Genomic DNA, 12,988 nt, shown 5'->3' with positions numbered 1-12,988 from the left:
CAAAGAATTAGCATAAAATACGCAGGGGTGTCCATTATGCCCCGATGGGTGTCCATTTCGCCCCGTACCTTTCCTGCCAGCCCTAAAAAACACACGATTTACAATTCATTATTTCTTCACAAAAAAGACATTCTACCTGTTGTAAATCATTGAAAGACGTAGGAAACAAGTTAAAGTTGTAAGTCAACTGATAATTTGTTAACTTTTATAATGTTATACAGGCCTAACGTACTCATTTGCTTAGGGTGTCCATTATGCCCCTAATCCCCCTATTTTGGAATCGATCGTTTAATTGCTGAACGATGAGCATATAAAACTGTTACGTCTGTTTGCCTACGTTGATACCGTTATTTTGAAGTTCTGCTACCATCGACGACTTGATAATGTCCTCGCAGTTCAACAACGCACGTTCGCTTACGAAATTGTATAAAAACATTTCCAATCACACGAATGCCGTTAGTTGCCTTCAAAATGAAATTGGGAATCATTTTGGGTTTTGCGGCAATTGCTGCTGCGGGTGCGCGCATCATTCCTCCCTGCCAACGTGAGTTCTTTTATACCAATCGGGAATGTTTCAATATGGATTTTAAATTTGTCATTTAATTATTTACAGAATGTAAGGACCCCAACGAAGTGTACCTTAGATGCGGAAGTGAGCAAAACTGTTACAACGAAACAGTTGTAGTTCCGTGCGCCAAAAAATGTAGAGGAGGATGCTATTGCAAAGAAGGTTATGTTCGTAATCTGGTTGACGGGACTTGCGTAAAGCCGTGCCTGTGTCCGAAGAGATGCAAAACAGGATCATGCCTTAGAACTCATGAGCCTACGACTACCCCGGAACCATGTTCAACCACAACTACACCCGAACCATGCACTACAACTACGACAGCTCAGCCATGCACAACTACAACGACTACGGAGGTTCCTTGTACTACTACAACGACCACAGAAGCACCGTGCACCACTACCACCACGCCAGAGCCATGTACTACAACTACTGAACAACCGACAACTACTACTCAACCCTGCACTACTACGACAGAACAACCTACGACCACAACGGCTGCATGTACTACTACAACCGAAGCACCCACAACCACTACTGAACCATGCACCACTACCACGCCGGAGCCTACAACTACAACGGTGCCGTGCACTACAACTACAGAGCAGCCTACAACTACCACCCAACCTTGTACCACGACCACTACTCCAGAACCATGTACTACAACCACCGAACAACCTACCACCACAACTCAGCCATGTACCACTACAACCACTACTGCTGAACCATGTACTACTACGACACCGGAACCTTGTACTACTACAACTACTCCAGAACCTACCACGACTACGGCCCCGTGTACCACTACCACTCCAGAACCCACGACAACCCCTCAGCCATGTACGACGACCACCAAGTTCCCATGCGGCTGTCCACAGTTGTAACGGAGAAACTTATACCGATTGGACTGTAAATAGAGATTTTGACACACCCTGAATTCCATTTGTTTGATTAAAACTTTGAGAAAGCCACCACAGCCATTTTGAACGCCAACCTAGAGTTGGCCGAGCACAGGAGTCGGCCTAGTTGTGATCCCTTGTTGGCCACTACGCTCAACACGTAAAATACCATAATACGCTCTGCAGTTGCGAGGTCATTATTTGTATTAGAACTATTCCTCGGGCCTAAAGGTGCCCTAACCGTTAAGGAGGACCATCTCGGCCGAGTCTCTCCGGCCTTGTCATAGGCTCTGTCGATGTCCGTCAAGGAGAGAAGACGCCGCCAGCGAGACACGAAGACCGCACCATTCCGTCAAGCCGATTCACTATCGATCCACAAAAACATCTTCCGACAACCAAATCACCACCACAAGCCGTCGATCCGCCAGTGGACAGGCCGTCCATTCATGACATACATAATTTATTACTTTTGAATGAATATCTTTTTTATTCCTGTTCGGGTCAATCACTGCAACCAGTTATTAGACCTATCGTAACATTACCCGTTTCCTCAGTGTAGTGCATGTTGCATTTTTTATTCCTTGTTGCATTAATCCATTGTAAATGAAGGGCAATGAAATATAGCTTTTGCTAGTTTTTTGTTTTGTTTTCTTAGAACTTTCAGAAGCTATCGCATTTGATATGATAAGGTCACACTATTTACACTAAGGAATCCTCAAGTGCTTTCCGGGAGGAATCTCTGAAGGAATTCCAGAAGAAGCCTTAAAGAAACTCCTGGAGAAACTCCATGCAAGAACTGCTGTATTCAACATTTTTTGCAGGAATTTCTGGTGGTATAGGAATCTTTTTAAAAAGATTCGTGCAGAAACTTCTAAAGAAGTCCCTGATTGGAATTTTCGAGCAATTTGAGAAGGTATTCCAAAAAAAAATCACTGAAGGAATTCCAAGAGGTTTCCCAAGGAAATTCCAGAAGGAATTTGAGAAGGAACCCCCAATAATTTCTAGGAGGTATCTACGAAAATATCCAGGAGGAATCCTAAAAAGAATTCCAGGAGGAATCATCGAAGGAATTTCATGAGAAGCCCCTGAAAGTATTTCAGGAATAATCTCCTGGGAAATTTGAGGAATCCCCAAATTAATTTTAAGAGGAATCCTCGAAGGAGTTCCTGGAGGAATCCTCGTAAGAATTCCATGAAGAACCCCTAACAAATCCAGAAGAAATTCCCTCAGAAATAGGAAGTCCCGAATGCGTTCCAGCACAAATTTTCCAGCAGTAATCCTTAAATAAATTGTATAAATAATAAATTGTAAATAAATAATCAGGAATCCTCAAAAAACTCCAGTGGATTCGAAAAAGAATCTCCAAAAGATTTCATGAGGAATCAATAAAAATATCTAAAGTAATGCCAGTAGAAATCACTGAGCGAATTGTAGGAGGAATTTCCGAACGAATATCAGGAGGAATCCTCGAAAGAACTCCACGACGAATTCCCGAAGAAATTCCAGGAGGAGCTCCCGATGGAAGCCTCTAGGAGGAATTCCCCCGGCAGCACCGCACGAGTAATTCTCGATGCAATTCTAGAAGGAATCGTCAAAAGAATTCCAGGAGGAAACCTTAAACGAGTTCTAGGAAGAATCCCCGGATAAATTCCATGAGGAATCTTCGGAGGATTCTATAAGAGATCCCCGAAGGAATTCTAGGAAAAATCACCAACGGAATTGCAGAAGGAACCCCGAAGGAATTCCAGGAGAAAACCCAGCAAGTCTAGCAGGAATCCCTTAAGTAATTCTGGAAGGACTCCTCGAAGGAACTCCAGGAGGGATCCTTGGAAAAATTTCAAGAGGAATCTCCGAAGGCATTTAAGGAGGAATCCCCGAAAGAGTTCCAAGAGGAATCCCCGCGGGAATTGCAAGAGGAAATCTTGAAACAATTCCATTCCAGTACGAATTCCAAAAGAACTGCAGTGGAAATTTCCAAGGGAATTCGAGAATAAATCCCAACAGGATTTCTAGGAGGAATTAACGAAAAGAATCCAGGAGGAATCTCTGAAGGAATTCCAGAAGAAGTTCCTGAGAGAACTAAAGGAGGAAGCTCTGAAGGAAGTCCAGGAGGAATTCCCGAAGGAACTCGAGAAGAAATTACAGGAGAAATCTCAACTGGAATAGGCTCCTAAAGTCCTATCGGGATTCTTGTTTTAAACCACAATATATGATTCAAGAGTACATATTTACTCATTTTTTGACGTTTTTATTAGCCGTAGTTGAAAATATATAATTTTTATTTTTTTAGCCTTTTGTCTCGTCCCTAGCTTATAACACATACTTTGAGTGATTTTTTTTCACCGTGTATGTCAGATAGGAACATTTTTGAAATCCCAGTGCGAAAAATGTCGAGCTCAGTCACACAAGGTTGACCTCAAATGTCAAAGTAGAACTATTTATCATTTTACTTATTTCGAATTTTCTCATTATTCCTTTGTTTTTCAAGTTCGAGTAAAGTACAATTCCGATTAGAATACCATGCTTGATCGTATTATTCAATATAAGCGAGATTTCGTCTTTAATTTTAGGACCCTATTCCAGGGGGAACCTTTGAATGAATTCCAGAAGGAATTTCCGAAGGATTTCCAAGTGAAATCCTCGAAAAAATTTTATCCCCATGGGAAGTCCAGGATGAATCTCCGAAGGAATTTCATAAAGAATCCCTGATGGAACTCTAGGAGAAATCTCCGAAGGATTCCCAAGAATCCGAAAGAATTCCAAGAGGAACTCCCGATGAAAGCTAGGAGAAATCACCGAAGGAATTCCAGAATGAAACCTTGAAGGAATTCCAGGAGGACTCTTGGAGGAATTCCACGAGGAATCCCTGAAGGAAATTCTGGAGGAATCTTCGAAGGAGTTCTAACAGGAATCATAAAAAAATCCAGGAGGAAATCCCTAAGGAATTCCAGGAGGAATCCACGACACAATATCAGGAGCAATCCCCGAAAGAATTTCAGGAGGAATCCTCGAAAGAAGTCAAGGAGGAAGCCCTGAAGGAAGTCCTGGAGAAATCACTGCAAAAATTCCACGGGGAATCCCTGAAAGAAATCCGGTAGGAATCGCCAAAGGATTTCCAGGCAGAATCCCCTAAGGAATCTTTCCGGGAAGGGGCAAGGATTTGCAGGAGCTGTCTCCGAAGTATTGTCAGGAGGAATCCCCGAAAGAATTCCTGAAGGAATTCCAGAAAGAAATCCTGGAGGAATATCTGGTGTAACTCCTACAAGCATCCGTGGGTCCTTCTGGAAAATTATCTGGAAGAACCCCAGGAAGAACTCCTTCAAGGATCCCTGAAGGATCTTCTCGAGGAATTCCCTGAGGATATTCTGAAGAAATCTTAGAGGGAACTCTTGTACTAATCGTTGAATAAACTTCTGGAGGAATCCCTGAAACGCCTAAAGAAATCTCTGGTGGAACTTCTGCACTAATCTCTGTAGGAATTTCTAAAGGAACTTCAGAAGAATCCCTAGCAACTCCCATAAACTCCGAGACTAATTTCTAGAGACCTCCTTCAAGAATTCCTGAAGAAACTTCTTACAAAATTCTTGATGGATCTCCAGGAGGCATCTATGCATCTTCCTGAAACAATTTCTGATGGGACTTCTGGAAAGATGCCTGCGCGTACTCCTGTTGAATAGATTTTATTTTTTTATTTTTAATATTGTGTATTTTAACGTATGATAATTCTACACTTTTATCCTGTTGAAAAGGCTTAGAGAACTTCCAAAGGAATTCCTGATGAATTGTGGAGCGGATCTGGTGTGATGGTATAAGCATGTGACTAACACTCCGAGGACCTGGGATCGAATCCCACTCCCGACAAACTCACAACATGTGAGCTCTTCCTTCGGAAGGGAAGTAAAGCGTGTGTCCCGAGATGAACTAGCCTAAGGCCAAAAATCTCGTTATTATAGATAAAAAAATCCTGATGAACACCTGGAGGCATCCCTGAATCCTCCTATTACGGAGAATCCTTAAGGAACTCCTGGAGATGTACCCAAAGGAACTTCTGGAGCAATCCTTGAAAGAACTACTATACTGTATGAATCGTCGAAGGAACTCATGAACTAATCTCTAGAGAAGCTTCTTTAGGAATATGTGAAGGAACTGCTAGAGAAATCCCTAAAAGAACCCCTGGAAAAATCTTTGAAAAATTTCCATGGCGCATCCCTAAGGAATTTCAAGAGGGATCCTTGAAGAAATTCCAGGAGGAATGCTAGAAGGAAATCCTGCAGGAACCCTCGATGGAACTTGTGTGGTATTGAATCTGCATCATTGTTCGACTAGCCTTCCATTGAACGCTGGTAGCACATGGTCTGCCAAATGCACATCAAGCAATCTAGTAGGCGTGCAAACGGTCGTCGCGTCATCATTTCGCGAACGTCAAAAGGTAAACACCAGTTACTTCCTGGGGGCACCCGCTTGTCCACAATAATTCCAAGCTCCACATTTGGCGATCCTGCCAGGAGAATAGCCAATCTTCTGGGTGATGACAAGCGGGTGCAGACCCGGATAAAAGAGTCCGTTTATTTTAGTAAATAAGGTAGTGAAAATGTAAAGTGTTCCGGAAGATCGGGTAGGATGCCTAGAGCAAACGGCCTAGGCAGTGGTGAGTTTAGATAATTGTCTGGAGATTGCTCTCCTTAACCTTCCGACAGTCGCGCGGTTGGCAGCCACCGCCAGCACCACGCTATTACTAGGTACAAAAAGAGAGATTTTTTTTCAGCATGTTGTACAAAATGCAACAGCGCGATCGCTAGAGGGTCAAACGAATGTTTTATTGTCGGTTGAATTATTGCAAAATTTGTGCATAATTCGTTTACTTTTGGGTCCCGTGGCGATGTTTATCCTGCCAAAATCGCTACAAGGAACGCTTATAAATGTAAAATAAAACTGTAAAGTTTGCTCATATGTATGCACTAGAGAATAACTTTTTAGATCACTCTCAAGCATTGTATTTTGACGTGACCTATACCCGGTGGTGCTAAATCGAAAAGTTTTATTTTTTGTTCCAATTTCAGATAAAGAGCAAGCAAAATATTCATCTCATGCATGAGTTCTATGCAAAAAAAATATTGCTCATGAGTGTTCTTAAGCAGGAGATTTGAAAATCAAAGATTTTGCGTTTTTTAAGAAAAGGTAGTAGAAGGTAGAAGGGTGAAGTAAAGGTAGTAGAAGTGAATTACCCGTGTGTTTTACGCAAATAGAGTTTCATGGGAAAATTGTGGTATTCTTACGCATTTTTGTGTTTTATGACAACATTTGGTTTGCTGATCGGCTGAATCAGTTCTGTACATAATTTCAAGAAAACCATCGTTATATACGACTTACGTTACGTCTGTTATCCTGTCCAGTAGGGGTTTTCACCCCATTCCCGGCACTACAGGTAAACAAAATGGCTCAATACTTAAATTTACAACGAAACGACCGTTTTTGTCCACTTCTTCCTTCTGAATCAGATACCTTATTGCATAAACTTGTTGTTAACAGTGATTGTTGTGGAGATTTTCTGTCGGAAAGTTGATTTTGAACGAGTTTACTGCACCTAGTCTAGCACCAATTTTCGGCACCAGTGCCGAACTTCCAGCAAAATCAAATGCGAAATCACTTCGGCACCCATTTTTGTGCTGACGAAGTGTACCCGTCTGCGTGTAAAAGTTGTTTTGAGCACTTGTGCGACTTCAGAGTGAACGTGTGGCTTATTGACTGTGGATCTCGTTGCGGAAGTGTTGCGGGAGATGATTACCTACGGAAGTGCGTTTACGGAACAAGTGATATTTTGATTTGTTTTGCTGGTAAGGTGCCGGGAATTGACGCGGGTGCCCAAGTACTTCGAAACCCTATATTGAGTATGTTTTAGGACAGGGGTTTTCAGCCCTTCTGGCTCGCGGTGCACTTTTGGGAAATTAATTGCTCCACGGTGCACCTGTTCATTATAGTCAAAGAATTCGATTTGAGAGTTCCTTGAAAACGATGTCATATTTTCCAAAGTGGCTTCCTGGTGCAACGACATATATGTTGAAATACTTTTTCCATTGATATGATAACCATGAACCCCCGTTGTTTGAACGACTTCTCATGCAAACCAACCAGTTTTTAATTTGAATCCTAACCCTAAGGGCGGTTTGCTGTTTTGTTTTATTCCTGCGTTCTGTTTCACACCATTTCATATTCTGCTCATGACGTTTGAATCATTTTTAGTTTGAACGATGTGCAGTTTAGCGAGGGTCAAATTAAAAAGTGTTCAGATAAGATGCGGTCAAACTAACGGGGGTAGACGGTATAACATTGATTAGCTTTTTTTATAACTTGTCGGAGCTTACTACAAAAACAATCAAAATTCAAAAATATCAAATACGAAAAGCAGTGGAAAATTGAGAGAAATTCTTGGAAGCTGCTTGCGAGTTTCTTGATAGAGCCTTTCCCAGGTTATACGAGAATTCGTAGCAATACAGGTTGAATTTCTTTTGAGATTTTCAGCGAAGTTATTGTAGATGCACTACAGATTCCTTGTAAAATAATTGATGGCCGGATTTATTAAAAAATCATTCTTACATTTCTCACGAGATTTTTGGTAAATCAAGGGTAATCAAAACTCTCCTTCGGCAAGAACCTTGGAAATTTATATAGAGATCGTTCGGAACTTCGTTTGGCAGGACCACAAGGTAAAATTGTTCGTTAAAGTGATGGCAGGACTTTCGATATGTCTTGCGGTGCACTTGTCGAGATTTTGCGGTGCACTTAGTGCACCGCGGTGCACGATCTGAAAACCGCTGTTTTAGGATAAAAGATTGAAATCATTAAAAATGACTGTGTGAGTGAACACGATAAATAAATGAAACTATGAGAGCAACGTATGGCTGTGTCACCAATAACGGGAGATTCCCTGATCATTTGATATTTACTGTAGGACCAGCGATACTGAGTGAATGTTTATAAAAGTGGGTTTGTTTTCAGACCTGTCAAAATTGTATCTCTAATTGATATTTTAGGTGATCAGGTGCAGCGGCTGAAACAGTATACTATTTTTAAATTTGAACAAGGTATGTGTGCAATCAGTAATCTCACGCTCCCAAATTCATCCTTTTCTAAGAACAAGCGATTACGGCACCGATTATTTCCGCTCTTTTTTCGTTTTTATGCGTGCTCACGCATAAAAATACAAAAATACAAAAATGAAAAACAAAACAGTCCACAGCGTGTCCGGATGACCGTACCCTTTCTTTTGTAAGGAATTTTGTTTCATGGCGACAGTAAAAAAACAGTTCACAGCGTGTCCGGATGACCGCACCCTTCCTTTTGTAAGAAATTCTGTCTCATGGCGACAGTAAAAACAGTTCACAGCGTGTCCGGATGACCGCACCCTTAATTTTGTAAGGAACTCTGTCTCATGGCGACAGTAAAAACAGTCCACAGCGTGTCGGGATGACCGCACCCTTCCTTTTGTAAGAAATTCTGTCTCATGGCGACAGTAAAAACAGTCCACAGCGTGTCCGGATGACCGCACCCTTCCTTTTGTAAGGAATTCTGTCTCATGGCGACAGTAAAAACAATCCACAGCGTGTCCGGATGACCGCACCCTTCCTTTTGTAAGAAACTCTGTCTCATGGCGACAGTAAAAACAGTCCACAGCGCGTCCGGATGACCGCACCCTTTCTTTTGTAAGGAATTCTGTCTCATGGCGACAGTAAAAACAGTCCACAGCGTGTCCGGATGACCGCACCCTTCCTTTTGTAAGAAACTCTGTCTCATGGCGACAGTAAAAACAGTCCACAGCGCGTCCGGATGACCGCACCCTTTCTTTTGTAAGTAATTCTGTCTCATGGCGACAGTAAAAACAGTCCACAGCGCGTCCGGATGACCGTACCCTTTCTTTTGTAAGGAATTCTGTCTCATGGCGACAGTAAAAAAAACAGTCCACAGCGTGTCCGGATGACCGCACCCTTCCTTTTGTAAGAAATTCTGTCTCATGGCGACAGTAAGAACAGTCCACAGCGTGTCCGGATGACCACACCCTTACTTTTGTAAGTAATTCTGTCTCATGGCGACAGTAAAAACAGTCCACAGCGTGTCGGGATGACCGCACCCTTCCTTTTGTAAGAAACTCTGTCTCATGGCGACAGTAAAAACAGTCCACAGCGTGTCCGGATGACCGTACCCTTTCTTTTGTAAGGAATTCTGTCTCATGGCGACAGTAAAAAAAACAGTCCACAGCGTGTCCGGATGACCGCACCCTTCCTTTTGTAAGAAATTCTGTCTCATGGCGACAGTAAGAACAGTCCACAGCGTGTCCGGATGACCACACCCTTACTTTTGTAAGTAATTCTGTCTCATGGCGACAGTAAAAACAGTCCACAGCGCGTCCGGATGACCGTACCCTTTCTTTTGTAAGGAATTCTGTCTCATGACGACAGTAAAAAAACAGTTCACAGCATGTCCGGATGACCGCATCCTTGTTTTAGTAAGACATTCTTTCACATGGTGAATCATGTGATCTGACGTTGAAACTTCTACATTTTTGTTTGTTGTTCCATTAGAATCTGACTGAGGGAAATATACAGAATGGCATTTGTAGAAAATGCTGCACTATAAGAATAATACATGCAGAAGATACGTCTAAAGGAAGAACTGTGAGACTCGTATTGCACATTTTGGTTTGGTATGTAGTAGGGTGGCTCAAGCTTGTATGGCAAAACCACATGTCAAAAAGTTCGATGGGCCCCCTTCTCTTTTCGTTCTATATGACGCTACGATGCTCTGGTCAAATTTTCAGCTAAATCCGTTAACATTAGGGCGGTGCTAAACTTGTTTGAAGTTTGTATGGGAGTTTATATGGGAAAACATCGTTTTTTGCAGTTTTCTTCTGAGGGGATCCAATTTCCCTTAAAACACGTAATCGATCCTATAGAAATATAGTCTGGGATATGCCGAAAAACTTTGTCGAAGACCGCTACGTGATCAGACACTTGCGAAAAAAGCTATAGCCTAGACAATACGGGCCCATTCAATGAGATTTTATTGCTATTGTTATTCCTTTACATGTTAAATGTTAAGCACCACCAGATGGTCTGCGTGTAATATCTTTTCCTACAAGCTTAGGATGACTTTGCGGTCTTCGACAAAGTTTTTCAGCACATGTGAGACTATAGTTCAATGCAATCGGTTATGTGTTTTAAGTAAAAATAGTGCCCCTCATGAGAAAAATGCTAAAAACGATGTTTTCCCATATAAACTCCCATACAAAATTCAAATGAGTTTAGCACCGCCCAAATGTTAACGGATTTAGCTGAAATTTTGACCAGAGCATCGTATCGTCATATAGAACGAAATGAGAAGGGGAAGGGGGCCCATCGAACTTTTTGACATGTGGTATTTTGAGCCACGCTAGTATGTAGTCATAAATAGCAAAATTTAATATTTGTTTAGTATCTAAGCTTTTCAAGTTCATCGTAATAACCGACCCGTGTTGTTGAATAAAATGAGAAGGCTGCACACAACTTCCACCATGATAAAAAAAAATCGAACAGGATGGTGTCGTGACTCAGTTGTGCGATGTCCGATTAAGTGGCGCTCAGTGCTCACCAATTATCGATTCTGCTAATACAAATTGAATAAAATAGCTACAAAATCAAAACATGAATAACTGCGGCAAAGGCTAATGTTTAAAATGAACGAAAAGAAATTGAAAATGATGTAGTATCTGAGCTTGAAAGTTTCTGTTACAATATTCATTCCTGAGAATAGGGAGGATGTGTGGTATTGAATCTGCATCATTGTTCGACTAGCCTTCCATTGAACGCTGGTAGCACATGGTCTGCCAAATGCACATCAAGCAATCTAGTAGGCGTGCAAACGGTCGTCGCGTCATCACTTCGCGAACGTCAAAAGGTAAACACCAGTTACTTCCTGGGGGCACCCGCTTGTCCACAATAATTCCAAGCTCCACAGAACTCCTGAAATAATTCCTGTACGATCTCCTTGACCGATCCCTCAAGAACACCATGAGAAATCTCTTGCTGTAATTCTAGAAGAATTTCTCATGGATATCTTGGAGGCATCCCTGAATCCTCATGAAAGAATTTCTGAGGGAACTTTTGGAGTCGAGATCTTCCTGAGAGATCTTCTGAAAAAAAAATCCATGACGAAACTTTAAGAGGCATCCTTGAATCCTCCTGGATGTATCTCTGAAGGAACTACTGGAGATTTCTTTGATTGGAATTTTAGGGCGAATCCGAGAAACTCCTGTAGGAATCCCAGAATAGTTTTCTGGAGGAATCCCTGGTGGATCTCCTGGAGGCATCATTGAATCCTTCTGGAAGAATCTGAAGAAAATTCTGGAGAGATGTGAGTGATGAATAATGAATGAAATCTAATGAAAAATGAGAAAAAGGTTCTACGATCCATACAAAACTCAAAATTTTTGTATGGATAAAAGTGTACGAGGGGGGAGGGGGGTGGGGTTGGTCTTAGATGGCCAAATTTTGATCTACGTGGTTTATGAACAGCCCCTTGTCTAGAAGCTGAGATATTACGCTTTTAGTGAAAAGACAATATTCCAAATATTTGCAAAACTTTGTATATTTGGAATATTATAAGATCTTTGTGACACTCTAATGTACCTATATTAATTAGGCTTAAAATAACAGCTTTACTTGTTGGATGGTCAAGCTAGTTTAAACATGGATTTTTTTATTCTAGGGTGGTTGGCAACAGATTCATGAAGAGCTTTTATGTGAGTAACTACAACAATGATGAGTAGCAACGCATTAAGTTCGAAATTATATCGTGCAATTTTCGACTATTGCACTCCTTTTTCTGAAGTAGGAATAACCATTCCATTCAGAGATTACATAATAGTGATGAAATCAGTAAAAAAAAACAACTAAGTTTAGTCAGGATTGATTTTGAAGAAACTTAGAAAATAACAGACAAAATTTAGCTTTTGTGGAAATACGCGAACTTCTGTTTCTTAAACGTTGATTCCTTCGATGAATTGAGCTAATAATCTGACACATACTATAAATATGCTGAATTTTGCATATACGAAATACAAATCGTGTCTGATCACAGGCTTGGGCGTGACAGGATAAACAAAATGTGCCGGGAGGAGCGGACCTGGTGTGATGGTTAGAACTCTTGACTATCACTCCGAGGACCTGGGATCGAATCCCACTCCCGACAAATTCGCTAAATGTTTTTCCTTCGGAAGAAAAGTAAAGCGTGGGTCCCAAGATGAACTATAGCCCAGGGCTGAAAATCTCGTTAATACAGATGGAAAAAAAATGTGCCGGGCAACGGCAGTCCTTTGATATACCACACACACGTACACGTGTCTTGCTGTCTGATCAGTTTTGCACATTGTGGTTGCCTGTAACAAGGACATGTGATGAGTAATGTTTTGTATTTCTCATACTCCAAATTCTGCATCGTGTGAGTTTCATGTTCAAATTTGCGCTCGATTCATCAGAGGAAATAAAGTATCTTA

General features: G+C 41.5%; 1 protein-coding gene across 1 annotated transcript; it reads left to right on the top strand.

Annotated features, from left to right (window-relative positions):
* Nucleotides 1-471: 471 nt before the first annotated feature.
* LOC109400700 (mucin-2) lies at nt 472-1,449 on the top strand. The gene is made up of 2 exons (XM_019673195.3): nt 472-544; nt 614-1,449. Exons 1-2 carry the CDS (start codon nt 472-474, stop codon nt 1,447-1,449), a joined length of 909 nt encoding a protein of 302 aa, XP_019528740.3.
* The last annotated feature ends 11,539 nt before the right edge of the window (nt 1,450-12,988 follow it).

The sequence above is a fragment of the Aedes albopictus genome, chromosome 2 (genome assembly GCF_035046485.1).
Source record: "Aedes albopictus strain Foshan chromosome 2, AalbF5, whole genome shotgun sequence".
Taxonomy (NCBI): Eukaryota; Metazoa; Arthropoda; class Insecta; order Diptera; family Culicidae; genus Aedes; species Aedes albopictus.
This window is presented reverse-complemented; position numbering and strand designations above follow the sequence as displayed.